This window comes from Montipora foliosa, chromosome 3, assembly GCF_036669935.1.
Source record: "Montipora foliosa isolate CH-2021 chromosome 3, ASM3666993v2, whole genome shotgun sequence".
NCBI lineage: Eukaryota > Metazoa > Cnidaria > Anthozoa > Scleractinia > Acroporidae > Montipora > Montipora foliosa.
The window spans coordinates 22,019,941-22,039,443 of NC_090871.1; the positions used below are offsets into that span (position 1 = coordinate 22,019,941).

Below are 19,503 nucleotides of genomic sequence, written 5' to 3' on the forward strand. Positions count from 1 at the left end.
TTAAAACATTCTTGAAATCTGACTTTTAAGGACGAGTCAATACTATTCATTTGACGGAGGTCCAATCTTGAGAACTCCAAGTTCAAGAGCGGTCTTCCTGCCAAGACGCGACATTCCCTTTCCACTAATTACAACAAACTCTGCTTCAGTATCCTTCTCATTGAGCTTGACAAGTGACTTTATCATGAACTTTCCTCGCATATTGAGCGGCTCCGCAGCATCGTACGGGTAAACATTGTGCGTTCCTTTGTTTTAACGTACGTTTTAAGATCTTGCGATGTCTCCTTGTCATCAACATTGCACGATGCCCCGAGTCAACCAAAACATCCCTTAAGGTTTCCCCTTCGACATTTAACTGAACAGTTCCACTTTCAACACCACAGACATAACCTTCTGAAACAGAGAAAGCATACTTATCATTACCTTCTGCATCATGTACATTGTGAAGTCGCCGTTTGCTGCTTGCTTTTTGTGACGCTTGTTGCCTTTTCCAGATTCAAGTTCATGCTTTCCAGTTTTCTTCGTCTTGCACATGGTTGCAGTGGCCCTGGTTGAGGCACTTTAATAATACAGGTGGCCTGCGAGCTGGACAACTTTGATCTCGGGCGAAGTGACCTTCCTTTCCACAACGGAAGCATCTGCCATTCTTTCCGTGACTTTCACTGACACTATTTACGTTTTCGATCCCATCTACAAATTTCCTCCTCGGCTTACTTGATCGGCACTTGCCAAACATTTGGTCACGAATCTGTTCGTTTCTGTTTTCCTTGAAATTACAGTTTCCTGTCTTTCGCCGTAACCGGGTTACACACTGGTCGACAGTTTCAGAATCCTCTTGGCGCATTTGACGAAATATATGCCGTTCATACGAAATGTTGTCTTGCGGTTCAAATTATGAATATAGCTTACGAAGACTGCTCTCTCATACATATTGCAAGAATCTGTCCCACCGGCTGGCGGTCCTGGGTGAGTTAACGTAGCAAATATTTCCTGAACATCCATTTCCACGGAATGTAGTAAATATAGTTTACGTCATAGAAAGTGCAGCGTATAGGGTTTTATTCACGAGTTTTTTGTTTTTGACACAAACAACGAGTGAATACAAACCGGTACAAAGCACTGTCTATGTCGTGAGCTGTTTATTACAAATAGGACGAGAATTAATAGCTTTCTGAACGCAACACTAACAATAGAACCAAATGCAAATTTAATTAAATTCAATAACAAAGTACGATTTGCACGAGTGATTGGCTTGGAAAAGCCTTTACGCTATCGTTGATTGGTTATACTTCCACACGTTAAAGAGCTGTACGCCATTCTGATTGGCTGTATAGGTTTTTTTCACATGTGACAATAAAGCGTATAGATTTGTACAAATGAGCGTTATGGAATAAAATTCTCATGTTATGTATGTGTAATAAAAAGGCTTTTTTTTTCTGCTTTTGCATCTTTTAATCCCTTTCCGTCCACACAAAACTGGAAACGCGGTTTTCCATCGCTTCCAACGGGGACCGATGTTCGTCGTATCCCCTTTGCAATCGAACAGTGGAATTCCTCCAATCTCGAGATTTGTTGCCATGATTTTTGAGTTTGACGTAAATCCTCGTCGTTAATTGTAGCGATTGGGTCCCGATTAAACAGAGTTTAACGAGATAAAGCACCATGTCAAAACAAAACTCGTGGGTCTTTATAGACCTTTTTCATAATGGCGGCCAATAAAATATTGTTTTGTTTTAATGCTAATAAGCCTTTCTAGCCTCGCTACAACGAGCAAATTTCAAGAGTATTTGTGTCACAACGAGGGCAGTAGGTCTAATTAACAAAAGTACAAAAGAATATAAAGTATGAAAGTGGTCTATTTACGTCCACACAATCACCTCCGTAACGCATTGCCCTCTGGGTAACATAGGTCCGCAATACGGGAATCTGGGAGCATAGCCGTACACCAAAGCATGCAGTGCTACCTTATATCACTTACACCCCACTTTCGGAGTGCAGGGCTGGCGTAGTGGTGAGAGCACTCGCCTCCCACCAATGTGGCCCGGGGCACTCCGGTTTCCCCCCCCCCCCCTCCCCCAACCCCCTTCTCCTCACAAACCAAAATTCACTCTTTTGTTAGTAGCCGAATAGACTACTGTAACAGTTTATTATTTGCTGTTTATTACAGAGAGTTCAAAACACTGCTGCCTGGCTTGTCATATTAAGGCCCGGGCAAACGCTTTGCTTCAACATCCGTTCGATTTCGTTGAACCCCCTCCCCCCTTTTCAACCGTGTTGAAACACGGTGAAACGAAGTAGTTGAATCGATGTTGAATGACCTTGTTACAACAACCATCCAACAATTCTTTTATTTCCGCGAATGTTGCATGAAGTTGATGCCGTTTGCCCCCGACTTTGTCCCCCTCTTTCAGCATTTTTGGGTGTGCGCATGCGCACTAATCGGCCTCTCAATGACGTATCCATGCCTGTACAGTGACAACTGGACTGAATACCAAGCAAAGTATTGTTATATCAAATGTTGATGATGTGTCGAAGCCGTTTGCCCAACCCACCAGTAAACATCATTTAACACAACACCTTTAAGGTGGCTGCAACCAGTTTCACTACTTTTAAGGACCTTTTTGTTAGAAGGGTTGTCAGTACAAAACCGTATCACGCAAAAGAAATTTTATGATACCATAACTAACACCAATTATTGCTTAACAAAATGTGCTCGCTATTTTGACGTAATAGGTTACCATGGCAACATGAAAGCTATCCAAAAACACCCTATATTTCGTCTTTACTTGCTTATATCTTAAAAATGAACTCGGTGACCCCCATTTTTTATTGTAAAATAGTAATTAGCAATTTGAGATAGGACTACCTGCAAAGTTAAAAAAAATTCTTGGGAGCCAATTCAGGTCTAACTTAAATTTTCGAAAATTTAAGGTAGCCCTGAATTGGCTCCCAAGAATCTTTTAAAACTTTGCTGATAACTTTACTATAAACCGCTATATCCTAAGATATTATGTGGACATTGCATTTGACTAATGTGAAATAAGCAGTGAGAATGTTTAATATAGTTGTCAAAACAACGTTGCTAATTTGTTTCTTTCGGAACAATTAGTTTTGTTCCGTGGTGTGTTTAAAAGGTGCTTGGGTTAATTAGCATTTTTCATCCAAATAAAAGGAAATACGAGAATAATTATCATGTATATGTATCCTAAAATATTGCACTTCTGTTCCTGTCAGCCTCATGAATTAATGAAGCAAATTTTCTGCTCGAGCCCACTTGCAGGTCAGGTGGGTGTATTGCAATGTTCTCGTCCATCTGGGGAAAGAGAAGAATGATTCTCACACAATTAACAGAATAAGTAAGGAGTGTTATTTAAGTCCAGCAACTGCAAATCCTTTCCTATCATATTCAGTGCTCTCTAGAGTCTTCAGCATAAACTCTGCAACATCTGCACAAGTAATCTTGCTAGTTGTTCCTGTGTTACACTGCCCTTCCTCAAATTTATAGTTTCCAGAGCGTTTACCTGAAAAAACAAAATCAATATACCAGAACTCATTTTGTGAAAAATGACAAGAGAAAGAAGACAACAGTTGCAGCCTCAGGCCTCAAAACACCATGCATATGGAAATGGAGTTCAAAATTAATTGTAACAGCATACCCTCGATTAGGTGACATGGCCTCACAATAGTGTAATTGATCTCTTCAGGATCGCTATCCTCTAGCATTTTCTCCATGACTGCCATGTTCTTCAAGACTCCATTCAAAAACAAAGGCTTCAAAATCCACTCTACAAACCAGTCATTATTAGGTCCTGGCTGCACACACCAGGATGTTACAGCTACCAGTCTTGTGATTCTGTGTCTACAATGCATGTAAACAGAACACATAATTAATTAAGAAAAATTCAGACATTTTGCATTTGACTTGCACGTGACTAGGAATAAGAAGAAGTATAATCCACAGCCAAAGTGCTGAGACACTTCTCCCTTATGCAGTCACAATAAGCAGTCATCCCGTCCTCCAACTGAAGTTGACTACAATTTTAATGAAGTCAAAATTTGACATATGGAGAGGGGGGTTGTCCAGAGAGCAATAAAATATTGGAAAAGGTAAGTACACTTGGTCCAGTCACCAGAAGAACCGGTCGCTAAACTCGTGTCAACCCACTGATTCCTTTGGACAGACTTTACTCTGTCTGACGCAAAAGGATTTTACTCACCAAATTAAGGTATCCTGGGTCTTCGGAGGAGTGAATTGGTTAACCAGTCAAAACTATGTTCCCTTTGCACTAATCCATTGACTCCTGTGAGTGAGACTTAAGAGATTAATTTTTACTCTGTCTAACACCAGACGATTTTACTCGTCAACTGGACGCATCGTGGGGCGCGTGTGGAGTCAATGGATTAAATTTCACGGTAGCAATTTGATCTTCATTATAAACTCATTTGTTAAAACAAAATTTTAGAGTCTTACTCTCTAAAATAAATGGACGCAATACCTCAGTTTCTTAGGGAAAAACCCCTTCATGAAAAATACTGCGGCTAATGTAAACAACTAAAGCAAAGTAAATAATAATAACCTTTATTTAAAGAGGGTAACAACTATTACTATAAAAGTATTCTCCCTAGTGGCCCTCGAGGACCACTTCAGTTACATTAACTATTAAGCTGTGCAGCAAAAAGGGAACTGCTTAGCTTTACTGTGGGATTGAAGCAGGCAGCTCAAATGGTTCTGAAAAAATTTTAAGGCTTAAGACAAGTCCAAAGAACACTAATAATCTCTCCCAAAGAAAAAAAACGAGTTGTTCCTTTTTTTTCAAGTTAACTATGCACATTGGTTTAATACAAGGGAAAGGAAAGGAAGGAACTTCATTTAAGTGTCTAATCTTCTAGCGCCGTAGAGTACTAATCGGGGACACTTCAATTGAAATTAACAAGTTGACGCAAATCAAATCAAATTTTGGTTCTTGAGGAGAGGGGAAACTGGAGTACCCGGAGAAAACCCTTCGGTGCAAAGTAGAGAACCAACAAACTCAACCCACATGATGACGAGTCTGGGAATTGAACCCGGGCCACATTGGTGGGAGGCAAGTGCTCTAACCACTGCGCCGTCCCTGCACCCCGCGGTTGGGGATTCCTTTCCTCCTTGGGCATGTACTGGTTACTCCTGGAGTAACAGTATTTGATAAAAATAAAATTAAATGTTTATATCTGGCAGCATTAATTGAAGGAAAGATTTTATTTAATGGGGAAATCTGTTGAGTAAATACTGAAAATACCTTTTCATTCCCTCCATGATTACATGAACGGATTCTGAGTAGAAAGTTGTTGGGTTAAAAATGCTACCAAAAGATCCCAAACTGGACAGCACAGCATCTTTGCCCTCAAGAGCAGGGGCAAAACTTTCCAAATCACAAGCATCTCCTATTACAAACTCTAAGTTTTCATGTCTGTTGGAATATCAATATGGAAAATACAGAATTAGTCATCCACCTTTCTTCATATGTGATCTGTGTTCATTTCCATTGATGTTCTTACAGCTGGTGTCAGAGGAATCGAGTGGAAAAAAAAGGAAGCTAAAAGTCAGGGGCCGTGGAGAGGGAGGGGTTGTGTGGAGGGGGGGTTTATAACCCTCAATTTATTTTTCTTCTCCCTTTCCCCTCACACTTCCATGATTCATCAGTGTAAAAATGGAGACTGCAGACCTGAAAACCAAGTTGTTAATTGAATGCCAGTTGATGCTTAAACCTGCAACAGACCAATTTCGATAAATTAAAATTCAGTTTGAAACAAAAGGCACCATTGCGAGGTTCTGGGGCATAAATGTAAGGATTTGTATGAGCTTATTTCCCAGAGCCTTGAGATGATGCCTTTTGTTTCAGACTGAATTTCTAATGTATCGAAAGTGGGCTATTCAATACATTCCCAGGTTTGAAATTTTGCCTTTAAACTTTAACCCATTGACTCCCAGGGGTTCCCCATTGACGAGTAAACTCGTCTGGCATTTGACGGAATAAAATAATATGTAAGTCTGGCTGGTTTAGGCCGGTTTGGACGCCAAAGGGTTAAACTAAAGAAAAAGCCCTAGCCAAAACTAAAAGATAAAGAGAATTTGAAGAAAATTTTCTCTGATTTTCAGTAAATAAACTGCAATCAAAATTTCTAAAAATCAGGATTGACTAAATTGTACTATGAACAAATTGGCCCAGGGGTAAAATGCAAACTAAAACTCCACCATAATTTTCCACCACAATTGCTTATAATCTTGAAATCTGATTGCCTTACTTGCGGCTGTTGATAAGAATCTAGACAAAACTGGTCACATCAAAGTGTAATGTAGTTGTATAGCCAATCAGAAACGCTCATTTTGGGAAATAAACCAATCAGATTGCAAGAAAGTTAATTAGACAATGCTTACTCTAATTCTTTTTGTCACTATCCTGGTCACGTTTTTCTTTGACTTTGAATAATTTTATTGTAGTAAAAAAGAAATAGAATGTGGTTCAGTGTTGTCTCTACTCTTATAGATAACACTGAACAACATTGGATTTGTTAATTAGCCTTAATTCAGCCTTAGCTACATCTGCATTAGTACAGGGTTTGCGTTGCTTCTCCAAAGTCTGTACATTACCCCTGTTCTTGTCCTCATCACACAGAGAGAAAACAAAGTACCAGTATATATTTACCCATATATCCCAGGTGGAAATCTAATTAAGATACATACATACATACATACTTTATTGCAACTCCCTAAAGAGGGTTTTTCAGTTACAAGTTAAATAAAAAATACAAAGAACAATAATTGATATATAAATAAGAATAAATAAGCAATTAACTAATACAAGTCTAAATTATGTGTTTTCCTAAATTGATAAAATTAAGTTAAAAGTAATTGTTTGGTCAGTTTCGATTTAAAGGCCTTTACAGAATTTACATTTTTAAGATCATTACTTAGGTTATTCCATAGTTTGGCTCCACGGTATGAAAAAGAACGCTGACCGGTGGCCAATCTGCATCTCAAAATGTTCAAATGGTTGCTCTGTCTTGTATTTCTAATATTAGTTTGAGAGCGAAATGTAAATTTTTCTGCCAGATAATCGGGGACGAGATTGTGAATACATTTAAAAATCATTATTGCATCATTTAGATAGAGTCTATCGCAGACAGGCAGCCAATTAAGAGATCTGATGCCTTGTGAAATATGATCGAACTTTCGATTAAGATTCTTAATAAGATTCTTAATAAGTTTCTTAATAAGATCTTACTTTGTTTCTTAATTAAGATTCTTACAAGATCTTGTAAGATTCTTAACAAGATTCTTACAAGATCTTATGAGAATCTTGTAAGAGTCTTATAAGATCTTAAACAAGTTCTTAGATAAGATCTTGTAAGGTGGCTTACAGATACAGCTTACCTCCTGTAAAGGAGTTGTTATCAACATTTTCTTGTTTTGGCTCAGCGCTTTTTACACGTAAAACAACCGAAATACAAGCTTGAATCATCGCTTGATCAACTGCCAAATTTCTTCTTCTTTCTTGTGACTGCTGACCAGAGCATAAGGTCACTCACTTGTTCTGAGTCTCTCATCTGCTATCTAACATGGCCAACTTGACTTGATTTCTTGCACTCACGAACGGAAATTGAACAAGATTTATGGCGGACTCGCTGTTTCTTAAACCTGTTATTAAAGGCCAAAATAGTCTCTTCGTTGAACGAATTGATTTCCTGTAATAAGAGACTAAGTTCCTCAGAATTTTAAGTCCACTGTGAGCCCCTGCTGCCAACGCTTTTGGCTACCAGAAATTCCAATACTTCCAACTTGGGGAAATGCCAAGAAATTCCAAAAATAGTAGAATAGTAGGTAAAATAGTGTAAATTTGAAGTATAGACTCTGTTGGTCACACATTATTATGAAAATCAAGCTGTTTCAGTAGGATTTTCCAGTAATTTTTTATCTTTGTCTTTTCTTTCATGTTTTTGTTTTTGAAACCGTCCACACACTCCTTAACCAAGTACTGTTAAAAAAAATCCTTGGCTCGTTCATCTTCAAAGAATAAAATTGTTGTGAGATAAAAAGGTTATAAACTAAGATAAAATTAATTCTTGCAACATCTTGACAAAGATCATGCACAATATTGTAGGGTGTGTACTAAGATCTTGTAAGATCTTCACTAAGATCTTGTGTAGGATCATTACTTAGACTTGCAAGATAATTCATAAGATCTTATTTAAGATCCTTACTAGATCTTGTAAGATTTTTTTTAAGATCTTCACTAATATCTTGTAAAATGTTTACTAAGATCTTTCCTAAGATCTTAAGTAAGATCTTTTAGGATCTTGACTAAGATCTTGTAAGATTTTCACTAAGATCTTTTATGGTAAGATCATGTTAGATGGTCCTAAGATCTAGTAAGATTTTGTTAAGATCTTACAAGATCTTAAAATTTCAACAACATTAAATTTTGGAAGAAAATTCGATGAGCAAATGTAATAAGATCTTATTAAGATCAAAGATCGTAAACAAGATCTTATTAAGATCAAAGATCTTAAACAAGATCTTACTAAGATTTTCATCTTAACACCCATCTTACAAGATTCTTACAAGATCTTAATAAGATTTCCACCTGGGATATCTATAGATATAATAACCAGAATGTCAGGTTAAGAGGCATAATTTTAAGCCAATAATACTAAATTGTGAACTTCATTAACATTTTTATGCGATTACGGTGAGTTGTTTTTATACAAGGTCACGTGTACCATTTCCAAATAATTCTAATTCCGTATCCCCCCACCCCATAATGCAATACGTTTCGGGGGATTCTTTGCATAATTCTTGGTTTGCACGTGACGTCACAAAAAAAATAAAATACAAAACTAAAGAGCCTTTTGAGTTTTGATCTCGATCAGCTACGAAAGCTTTTAAAAATATATCAGTTTGCATGTTTTCAGCTCGGTAATGTGCTTCGTTTCGAAAATAGCGCAGTTTAAATTTCAGAGTTTTTCATAGTGCGTGACATGTTGACACCTTTGGAAAAACATGCCAGTTGCATAAAAACATCGATTTCCCTCGTGTTTTTGTGGCCTAAACAGCCAATATACTAGGAGACATGTCTATACGAATCCTTGCTAGCTAATTTACAGCAGAAAGTGTTAAAGACACCCAAACTAAATTCCAGATGTTTCCACAGGTTTCCGGCCGCCATGTTAGCATACTAAGCTCTACAAATTTGAGTAATACATTTCGCCGAATAACTCAAGTACGAAATATCCCACAATCCTGAGACTTGGGACCGTTGTTTCTTTATGCCTCTTCTATAACATTTCCATTTCTTGACTCAATTTCTTAAATGGTAAGCGATTTATGTTTTCACTTGCGTGACGTGCAACCCAAGAATACAATGTATGCAAATAACGTGGTGTAAATGGCGAAAGACCTCATGATTTGCTATGTTCCTTATTATTATTGCTTTGTCATTGTTCTTTTAAACTTGTCAAACTGCCACTAAATTGCAATAAAGCGTAAATATTAAGAAGTGAAACTGAGAGAAGCGCGCGTCTACACGCAAACAAAGATTACGAAACAGGGTTACCGCAAGTCTTACTTTATGTCAAGTTTCTCTGGTGTTCTGACCACAGCCGTAACATGATGTCCTTTTTCTAATGCTTGTCGCACTACCTCTTTTCCCGTCCGCCCCGTGGCTCCAAATACAACAAGGTTGAATTTCTGAAGAGGGAAGTTCTCCTGGGCTGCCATACTTCACCGATACCTTGTTTGAATGATGGAGCACTGGGACGAGGACGCCTCAAATGATAAGAGTTAACTGAATAGACAGGAGTACCCAACGAACACTTTTTCTGAATTCATCTGTTATTGACTTACACGATGTGTGGGCATCCATTAACACATTTTTGGTTAATATTTAACTACCCTGGGAAATAAATATCCGCTCTTCAGAGCCAGCTAGCAAGAGATTATTTTCCGAGGTCGCCAGCCAGCAACCATTATTTTGAGGCCTTTTCCTAGCCAGGAAGGTATACATTTCGCTGTGGGCGCCAGCCAGCGGCATTTGTCATGTTGAAACCCTTCCCAGCCAGCGATAGATATTGGAAATTTTCGTTTTGCCAGTAAATAATGCTCTTAGACCCCCCCCCCCCCCCCCCACCCCCCGAAACTGTAACCAAGGAAACAAGGGCACAATAATAAGACAGCGTGTTCATTTCTCGAAGCGGACGATCGTGTGATTTACTTGGAAAGAAAATGTATTATTATTGTGCTGTAATCGCACAATGAGTAAAAGACACCAACGCAAGCTCATAAGAGGTCACATCCAGGTAGTCTGAAACCAAGGCAACAAGGGCACAATAATAAGACAGCGTGTTCATTTCTCGAAACAGACGATCGTGTGATTTACTTGGAAAGAAAATGCATTATTATTGTGCTGTCATCGCACTATGAGTAACAGACACCAACGCAAGCTCATAAGAGGTCACATCCAGGTAGTCTGAAACCAAGGCAACAAGGGCACAATAATAAGACAGCGTGTTCATTTCTTGAAGCGGACGATCGCGTGATTTACTTGGAAGGAAAATGTATTATTATTGTGCTGTCATCGCACCATGAGTAACAGACACCAACGCAAGCTCATAAGAGGTCACATCAAGGTAGTCTGAAACCAAGGCAACAAGGGCACAATAATAAGACAGCGTGTTCATTTCTGGAAGCGGACGATCGTGTGATTTACTTGGAAAGAAAATGTATTATTATTGTGCTGTCATCGCACCATGAGTAACAGACACCAACGCAAGCTCATAAGAGGTCACATCCAGGTAGTCTGAAACCAAGGTAACAAGGGCACAATAATAAGACAGCGTGTTCATTTCTTGAAGCGGACGATCGCGTGATTTACTTGGAAAGAAAATGTATTATAATTGTGCTGTCATCGCACCATGAGTAACAGACACCAACGCAAGCTCATAAGAGGTCACATCAAGGTAGTCTGAAACCAAGGCAACAAGGGCACAATAATAAGACAGCGTGTTCATTTCTGGAAGCGGACGATCGTGTGATTTACTTGGAAAGAAAATGTATTATTATTGTGCTGTCATCGCACCATGAGTAACAGACACCAACGCAAGCTCATAAGAGGTCACATCCAGGTAGTCTGAAACCAAGGCAACAAGGGCACAATAATAAGACAGCGTGTTCATTTCTCGAAGCGGACGATCGTGTGATTTACTTGGAAAGAAAATGTATTATTATTGTGCTGTCATCGTACCATGAGTAACAGACACCAACGCAAGCTCATAAGAGGTCACATCCAGGTAGTCTGAAACCAAGGCAACAAGGGCACAATAATAAGACAGCGTGTTCATTTCTCGAAGCGGACGATCGTGTGATTTACTTGGAAAGAAAATGTATTATTATTGTGCTGTGATCGCACCATGAGTAAAAGACACCAACGCAAGCTCATAAGAGGTCACATCAAGGTAGTCTGAAACCAAGGCAACAAGGGCACAATAATAAGACAGCGTGTTCATTTCTGGAAGCGGACGATCGTGTGATTTACTTGGAAAGAAAATGCATTATTATTGTGCTGTCATCGCACTATGAGTAACAGACACCAACGCAAGCTCATAAGTGGTCACATCCAGGTAGTCTGAAACCAAGGCAACAAGGGCACAATAATAAGACAGCGTGTTCATTTCTTGAAGCGGACGATCGCGTGATTTACTTGGAAGGAAAATGTATTATTATTGTGCTGTCATCGCACCATGAGTAACAGACACCAACGCAAGCTCATAAGAGGTCACATCCAGGTAGTCTGAAACCAAGGTAACAAGGGCACAATAATAAGACAGCGTGTTCATTTCTTGAAGCGGACGATCGCGTGATTTACTTGGAAAGAAAATGTATTATTATTGTGCTGTCATCGCACCATGAGTAACAGACACCAACGCAAGCTCATAAGAGGTCACATCCAGGTAGTCTGAAACCAAGGCAACAAGGGCACAATTATAAGACAGCGTGTTCTTTTCTCGAAGCGGACGATCGTGTGATTTGCCTGGAATATTTTACTTTATGACTATGAAGTTTATCTTTGGTTTGGAACTGTGCTGTTTCGAATGGAACCTTAACTTCCGTTTGTCAAGTTTTCTATGTCAAGTGGAATTACATATCCACGGAACTCGAACCGATCTTTCATACTGTTTTTTAAAATTACTATGTCTAATAACGCTTTGTGCTATAAAACCCCTGAGATAGGCAACAGAGAAACTGAACAGACACAGAAATAGAGAAACTAAACAGACGAACATCGCGAAGCGAAGTACCACGTGGTCTTCAATGGCGGTCAAGTTTTATTTTGCTCTCGTTTTTCCACTTCTGTTCGCCACCCTTTTTCATTCTTGGTAAAAGGAAGGAACGGACACGTCTTGTTCCGGTTTGCTGTGAATCTGAATTTTCTCTAAGGAAAGATCGATTCCAAAAATTTCTCGATGCTGGTGTATGTTTGCCAAGTTCATAGCGTTCACTGGAATCAAAGCTTGGGGTGATCGCTCAAAACAAAATTGGCATCCGGTTGCCGGCCGCCTCTAAAAGCGTACGCGATATAAAGGCGTGAAAATAAACAGACCTGCACTCCAAACTACAAGCGCGGATCTTCATTTGACAAACTTTTATCAGTTTGTAGTGGTAAATTTTTTGCCAAACTGAAAAGGTTTACGGTTGAAACTAAGGCTTACCTCCCTCCGGAATTATAATTAATTACGAACATTAAAAAATGGTTTCATAGTATCAATTCTGCTTGACATGACCGGGCGGAAAAGCGGCAAAAGCGCCCACTTTATCTTAAAAGGAAACGCCAGTCTCCTTGGCTCGCAAGGTACCAAGCTTGAAACGTACAGAGTAACAGGGAAAATTTACAATCACAAAATTTACGAACATATGTAAATTGCTACTATTTAAGTGACACTGTAAAACAAACGAGAGATTCTAAAATATCCAAACTATCATTCAGGTCTTAACCAATAAAAAAGTATACAGTTTTGCACAGCTTGACATGTATCTGTCATAAAGTGAAATAAAACTGCTATAACTCGTAACTGGCCATTGCTTCTGAGGGAATTTCGTACCACAACCAAATGGTTAAACCCTGTGAAATCATCAACTTCGCCCGATTATTTTGAACGCAGAATTCAGACAAGAGGCACAGTTGCGTTTGCGTTTGCACCAGTGCTTTTACGGGAAAAAAGAGAGACGCGGCTTGTTTAAAGAAATTTAAACGAAACTAATTAAGTTCTTGACGTTGCAAATTTTCTCATTAAATATTTCTTTGTACGCTTACTATTCCTCAGTGATTTCCTCTTCTGTTGCTTTGCAAATGCACGGTTACATGTACATATCCAGGCAAGCTAAGTTCGAGCATTTTTTTTGCTATCTTAGATCTCAGTGATAGTCAGGTTAGTGTTGAATCGATATTGGAGATGTTATAAGCGGCTCAATCAAAGTGAAAAAAATGCATGCATTAGAGAAAATTGTCCTTTTCAGTTATACCTCTACTAACTATGCCACAAAAGTTGAGTAAACAGGGAGTAATCATATTTGCGGCTGCAGCGACACTGGAAAAAAACAGTTGCGTTGTACTTTGAACCATCCCCAGCGTACAATAAAATACCATGATCGTAACAATAAAAAAAATGGAACAATTCTACTTACCCGTTCACTGACAAGGTACTTAAATAGACTGCCACCATGGTCCTTAGTTGATGAATGAGAATAAGGAGAAAGAGTAAGCTGGACTACTACCGCGGTGCTCAGCCATTTATGGATGAATAAGAATCGATTTTTTACCCGAGATATCTATCTGATGTGCCAGATCTGCGCGTGGCTTAAAGAACGAGCAATATATTCTGGAGAGGTTGTTCTCAATTTCGAAGTTTTTGTTAATTCACATTAGGTTTTGGGTAGTTGTACGAAAAACCATGGAGCGCGGTAGCAGAATTTTAATCAACTCCATTCCCAACGTCTCTCTTTCTTATCTTAAAGTGCCGGTGGCAGAACTTTGACAAAACCCCGAAAGGTAAACCGGTACTTATTCAAGAAACGATGGCGATTTGTTTAAGGAGACACAACGATAGGTAATTCAATATACAAAAATACAAAATTTAAACATTAACAGTTCCATGCGAAATTTTAGCCCACGCTACCTTTCTCGCTTTGTGTCCTTGATGTTGTCCAAAACGGCGGTAGCCTAAAATCCGTTCGGTAAACACTGAATTGAATTGCAAAGGACGGAATTAAAATCAAATTCTGCAATCATTCCATAAGGACTTTTCCACAATCTGAGCAAAATAAATACTACAAAACATCCTGCTTACCTTATGGTGGTCCTTTTACGTTTTCAGATAAAAAAAGCTATGCATCACTCTCTGATCCCGGCGAACTACTTGCTATAGGACTGCTGGAACAGCTAAGCAACGGTACAATACAGCGTGCGCAATTTGATAGGGAATATTAACGGTTGAGAACAGACGGTTGTCATCCAACCGCACACATTCGTGACGACAGGCAACATTGTGTAGGGGCGTTGGAATTATATTTAAACAAGAAAAGTCTTTGTTTGATTGGTAATAATTTTTTTCCTGACAATTTTCCTCTGCCGTAAATCTTATAGGAAACCGCCTTCCCCCGCAAGATTAGAATGAACCCCTCACAGCCTCCCTGCTAACAGAGGTCTCTCACGGCGAGGCAAAAATGAGAGGCGCCCGCCTCTTTGAAGGAGATCATTGTGTGACGAAATCTTGATTGATAGAAGCCAGAAACTAAAAGGAAATTTTCTATCATTCCTCTGTCCAATTAATTACATGCTTGAGCTAAAAGAACTTTACGCCAGTGGACAAAGTGAACAATGTCTTAGCCAGGAAAAAGAATCGGAGCTTTATATAGCCAGCCAGGAAAAACGTTTTTCATGTCTCAGTGAGCCAGAAGCGGTTTGTGTCAAAGACCAGCCAGCTCACTCTTGAATTTTTTTTTCAGCCAGCCAGCTCGAAAACAGCCTGCAGAGCGGCTTTTTTGTGGAGCGGTTTCGTTGGGTACTCCTGAATAGAGTGTAATGTGAAGTGCTAGATTTCAATCCCATATGAACCATGTGAGCGTTAGCCCTACAGATGGAAATGGGCCCACACAAGGACAGAGAAAAACTCCGACCAAGGTGGGAATTGAACCCACGACCTTCGGGTTAGATCTCCGCCGCTCTACCGACTGAGCTACAAGGTCAGACGGGAGCAGGCCGTGGGAAGTGAAGATGTTAAAGTCACGGCAATGAACATGTACAAGTACAAGGAAAGGTTACGTTTATACAAACGCCGGCCGTGCAGCACCCACACCTCAAACAGAGTTAACTGAATAGAGTGTAATGTGAAGTGCTAGATTTCAATCCCATATGAACCATGTGAGCGTTAGCCCTACAGATGGAAATGGGCCCACACAAGGACAGAGAAAAACTCCGACCAAGGTGGGAATTGAACCCTGAAGCTAAAAGGAATTCAGTGGGTGTATGGCCAGTGCTCCCAACAGGTTTTTAAGTTCCAGATTTTAGTGGCCCGGTATTCTAGAATCTACCGGGAGGCTACCGGTAGCCTACACTCTGTTCGAAGGATTTTCAGCCGATTCCTATTCAGTTGTATTTCGGTGTTTTTTTTTTTTCTTTTAATGTTGCAATATCTGGAGCGATTCTAGACTACCCGGCCATTTTTTCACAGCATAAATCTGTTGGTTCCGCACTCCCGTATCGAAAGCTAAGTGGAATTCAAGTGGTGTATAACTGTTGCTCCCGCAGTCCCACACTCCCGAAATCGAACTGAGCTAAAAGGAATTCAGTGGGTGTATGGCCAGTGCTCCCAACAGGTTTTTAAGTTCCAGATTTTAGTGGCCCGGTATTCTAGAATCTAGCCCCAAATTTTGCTCAACATCAAGTTCAATTTCGTAGTCCGAAATCCGAAGTCCACATTCTGTGACCGAACCATTGGATTAAGTGCGATCGTAGAATACTTGTTCACATTTAAAGCTGTTGTTAACCGCATTGATTTCTATCAAAACCAGTAAGCGGATGCTTTACAAGTTTCTACTTTGGTATTTAAAAATATTTAATTCTTTATCTTAACATTACCGGGAGAACGATAAAATTACGTAATTAGCCCGGTAGGATGTGTTACCGAGTCATACGATAACCGGATATTGCATTGCGTGCAACGAAAACACAAAAACGCGGACAATTCTCTAATAGCGTTTCGGCGAAGGTGAGCGCATACTAGTCTTGAAGTTGATCGTGGGCTTAGGCTTGATGCCATCCTGCGTTGAGCGACTACTGGCTTTGTAAAAAATGCCTCGACCTCATGCGACCGTGGTGGCATTGGGACCAACGCATGCCACGCAATTCGATTCCTCCGCGTTTTTCAGACGTTGCTCATCAAGTGAAAGTTTCTGCCGTGTTCGTAGTGAGATTTGATTATGCAAATATTTCGATCTTGCTCCGGCGTTCCCAGTAAGATTTGACTGTGTAAGTTTTTCGACGTTGCTAATAGTCAAGGACGTGGAAAGGTAAGTTAAGGCTTATAGGCCTTGATCACACGGCGGCCATGTTGAGTCCCGAGGGACTGAAAACTTTTGTTTTTTGCGAGGGTTGTCAAATACACCCAAACTGAGTCCGATGGACGAAGGCCATGAGCAACCAGACTCACCGGAAGTCAGTTCGCGAGAGACTTAGTACATATACAGCAAAGTATAGTTGACGAAGGGGTGGAAAATGTCGGCTAACGGACTCCATCGGATCCGATGGAGACGGGTTGCGGTGGCGAGAATCCAAAAAGGAAATCAGTGAAATCAACCAAGTCTAGTGTGCAGTTTAGACGTTCTGGAACTCACTTAGAGAGTCTGGCTATTCTAGAACTCTAGACATTCTAGACATTCTAGAGCCAAAAGAGGGTAACATATAACAATTGAGAATTCTAGAACTTAGAACTGTAGAACTCGGAACTCTAGAACTGCGAATTTGGCTGACTTAGAACTCTAGAACTGGAGCTCTAGTACTTTAATCAGAACTTTAGAAGTTTGCACATACGACCATTTTACTAGAGCGGTTCTAGAATGATATAGAACTTTCTATAGAGCTCTTCAAACTAGAGCAGTTCTAGAATGCTATAGAACTTTCTAACGTCATAACCTTGACCATTCTATATTTCACATATAATCAATATAGAGCTCTTCTAACTAGAACAGTTCCAGAATGCTATGGAAGTTTCTAATGTCTTATGGAATTAATCGCAATTTCAATTAGAAAAACAAATGAAAGTTTTCATCCAGGGAAAGGCTCTCGTTCACGCAGATTTTCTTTGTCTTCGTCACTGAGATCAGTGGATTTGACTGAAAAGCTAATAATTTATTGTTGTCGGAGATTGGATGACAAGAATTTCTGTCGCAATCGGAAATTCAATGACCTGGATTTGTGAAAATCTTGTTCAGCTTCATGCTTTAAAGAACGAGGTATAGTGTGGAGTGCAATGTTTCGTGATGTTGACTTTCGCCTCATGGCTTTAAGAACGACGTATATTTCACGTGTAGCGTGTGCTTGTTTCGCGTCATGGCTGAGAGATATTTTCTGTCACGCGCGAACTGACTTCCGAGAGTCCGATTGATCTTTGCCAGGAAGAGCTGTCTCCATCGGATCCGATCGAGTTTGTTTGCCAACTTTTTCAACCCCCTCGCTCCTGTTAACCCTCACTTCCGGTGCCACTGATCAAGCACCATGCACCCATTTCCGGTTCCGGTCGCGATCGGACTCAATTCGCCCCCGAGTGAAGACAACCCGACTCAGGTCGAGTGTATTGGACATGTATGGTTTTTGCGCACCGAAATTTGTTCCCAAACATTTCAACTCGAGGCCAGGGGTACCAAATCTATTGTCTATGGCCAATTCCGATGCCGCGCGAATAAGGCCCATTGATTTGACTTTTAAAAAAGGTTGCTTGGAACTATGAGAGGAGCTATTTAGTCCAATTTGAGAAAGTTCTGTAGTGACGCATTTTCCAGCAAGATTTCGCACGTCGGTTGTCACTTGTACCCCCAGCGAATTCAGTTTCTTTTACCACGTCCAATTGTGGCAGCCGACCAATCTTGATGAACTGCGTTAGTAGATCTAATATTAGGGAGCTTAAGCAACGACAACGGCGACGGCAACGAGAACGTCACAAATTTGCATATTTAGTGGGTAAAAACAATAGCTTTGCACGCCCTGCACGTGCGTTTTTCACTTTTGTCCATTTCGTTGCCGTCGTCAGCAAAACAACAACGTGAAATAGCCAAGTTTTTGGTTTTATGCAGAACGTCAGCACTTGAGGATAAATTTTCATTTTCTCGCCTAAAATGAAGTGCCGTTCCGACTGGTGTCATCTTTGAGGAATTACCACACCCTTGTCATATTAAAAACGTTGAAATAGTCACGAAGCGATTAAAATAACGCAAATTTATATTTTGAGATGACGTTCTCGTTGCCGTCGCCGTTGTCGTTGCTTAAGCTCCCTATTGACTAAGAGGGTGCAGACAGATTCGTCATAAATCCCAGTTACGTAGCTGGGTGGCCAATGTGCCAATCGACCATAATTTGTAAATGGTTTGAACCCAGGAGTCATATCATTAAGTAAAGTACGATCGTCCGGGTGAGTGTAGTCCTGAGAAGGACTGTTTGAGATGAAATTGACTGACGTTTCGACAACCTGAGCGGAAGTCATCTTCAGAGTCAAGACCATAATTTGTAGTCAACAAAACATTATTCAACCCAGTTACGTAACAGGAAGACAAGGCCGCTGCGAGCAAGCACTGGTAGGTCTATTATATTAGCGAGTTTACGCACGCTACGTTTTTGAGCCGCGGACGGTAACCGGAAATGGAACATTTCGCATGGCAGGTCAGGACTGTCTCCCAGATCTTTTACCTAATAATCTATAATGGAGGAAAAATACTTAGAAATATAAAGGTGGTAGTGACAAGACAAGTTAACAGGGAAAACAGCTCACCTCTGGTTGCCGTCCGCGGCTCAAAAACGTCCCGTGCTTAAACTCGCCAATGGAACGTGTCGAATGCCCTTCACTAATCGGCGATTACATCAAGTAAATATTTCCCCTTTAGTCTCTCACGTAGTTAGGAGACACCCAGTTCGAATCCGAATTTGGGCTGCCTTCTCTGAAAAGTCTATCAACCGGGCAGTGGTTATCAGTTGCTTCTTGAGTGCCATGGGATATTGAAGACCCCTAGGGGCACCTCTCGACCAATGAGAAGCAAAATCAAAAGCTATCGACCACACAAGGACAACGAAAAACTCGGGTCTGGGTGAGAATCGAAACGCATGTTGTACCAACCGAGCTACCAGATCAAACGGGAGATGGCCATAGGAATTAGATACGTCATTTCTACTTCTGTTGCAATTCAAGCTTTGATGATCAGCATAAAAC

General features: G+C 40.2%; 1 protein-coding gene across 1 annotated transcript; it reads right to left on the bottom strand.

Annotated features, from left to right (window-relative positions):
* Positions 1-3,040: 3,040 nt before the first annotated feature.
* Positions 3,041-9,784, bottom strand: LOC137994609 (flavin reductase (NADPH)-like). Its single transcript, XM_068840220.1, has 4 exons — positions 9,603-9,784; positions 5,277-5,447; positions 3,657-3,859; positions 3,041-3,521 (listed from the first exon to the last, which is right to left on the bottom strand). Exons 1-4 carry the CDS (start codon positions 9,752-9,754, stop codon positions 3,367-3,369), a joined length of 681 nt encoding a protein of 226 aa, XP_068696321.1. The 5' UTR covers positions 9,755-9,784; the 3' UTR covers positions 3,041-3,366.
* Positions 9,785-19,503: the final 9,719 nt, after the last annotated feature.

Excerpts from the sequence above, each read along its gene's own strand:
- LOC137994609 (XM_068840220.1), bottom strand. The coding sequence starts at position 9,754 with ATGGCAGCCCAGGAGAACTTCCCTCTTCAGAAATTCAACCTTGTTGTA. Across the intron at positions 5,448-9,602 it reads CCAGAGAAACTTGACATAAA|ACATGAAAACTTAGAGTTTG; the intron begins GTAAGACTTGCG and ends ATATTCCAACAG. Across the intron at positions 3,522-3,656 it reads GCCATGTCACCTAATCGAGG|GTAAACGCTCTGGAAACTAT; the intron begins GTATGCTGTTAC and ends TTGTTTTTTCAG.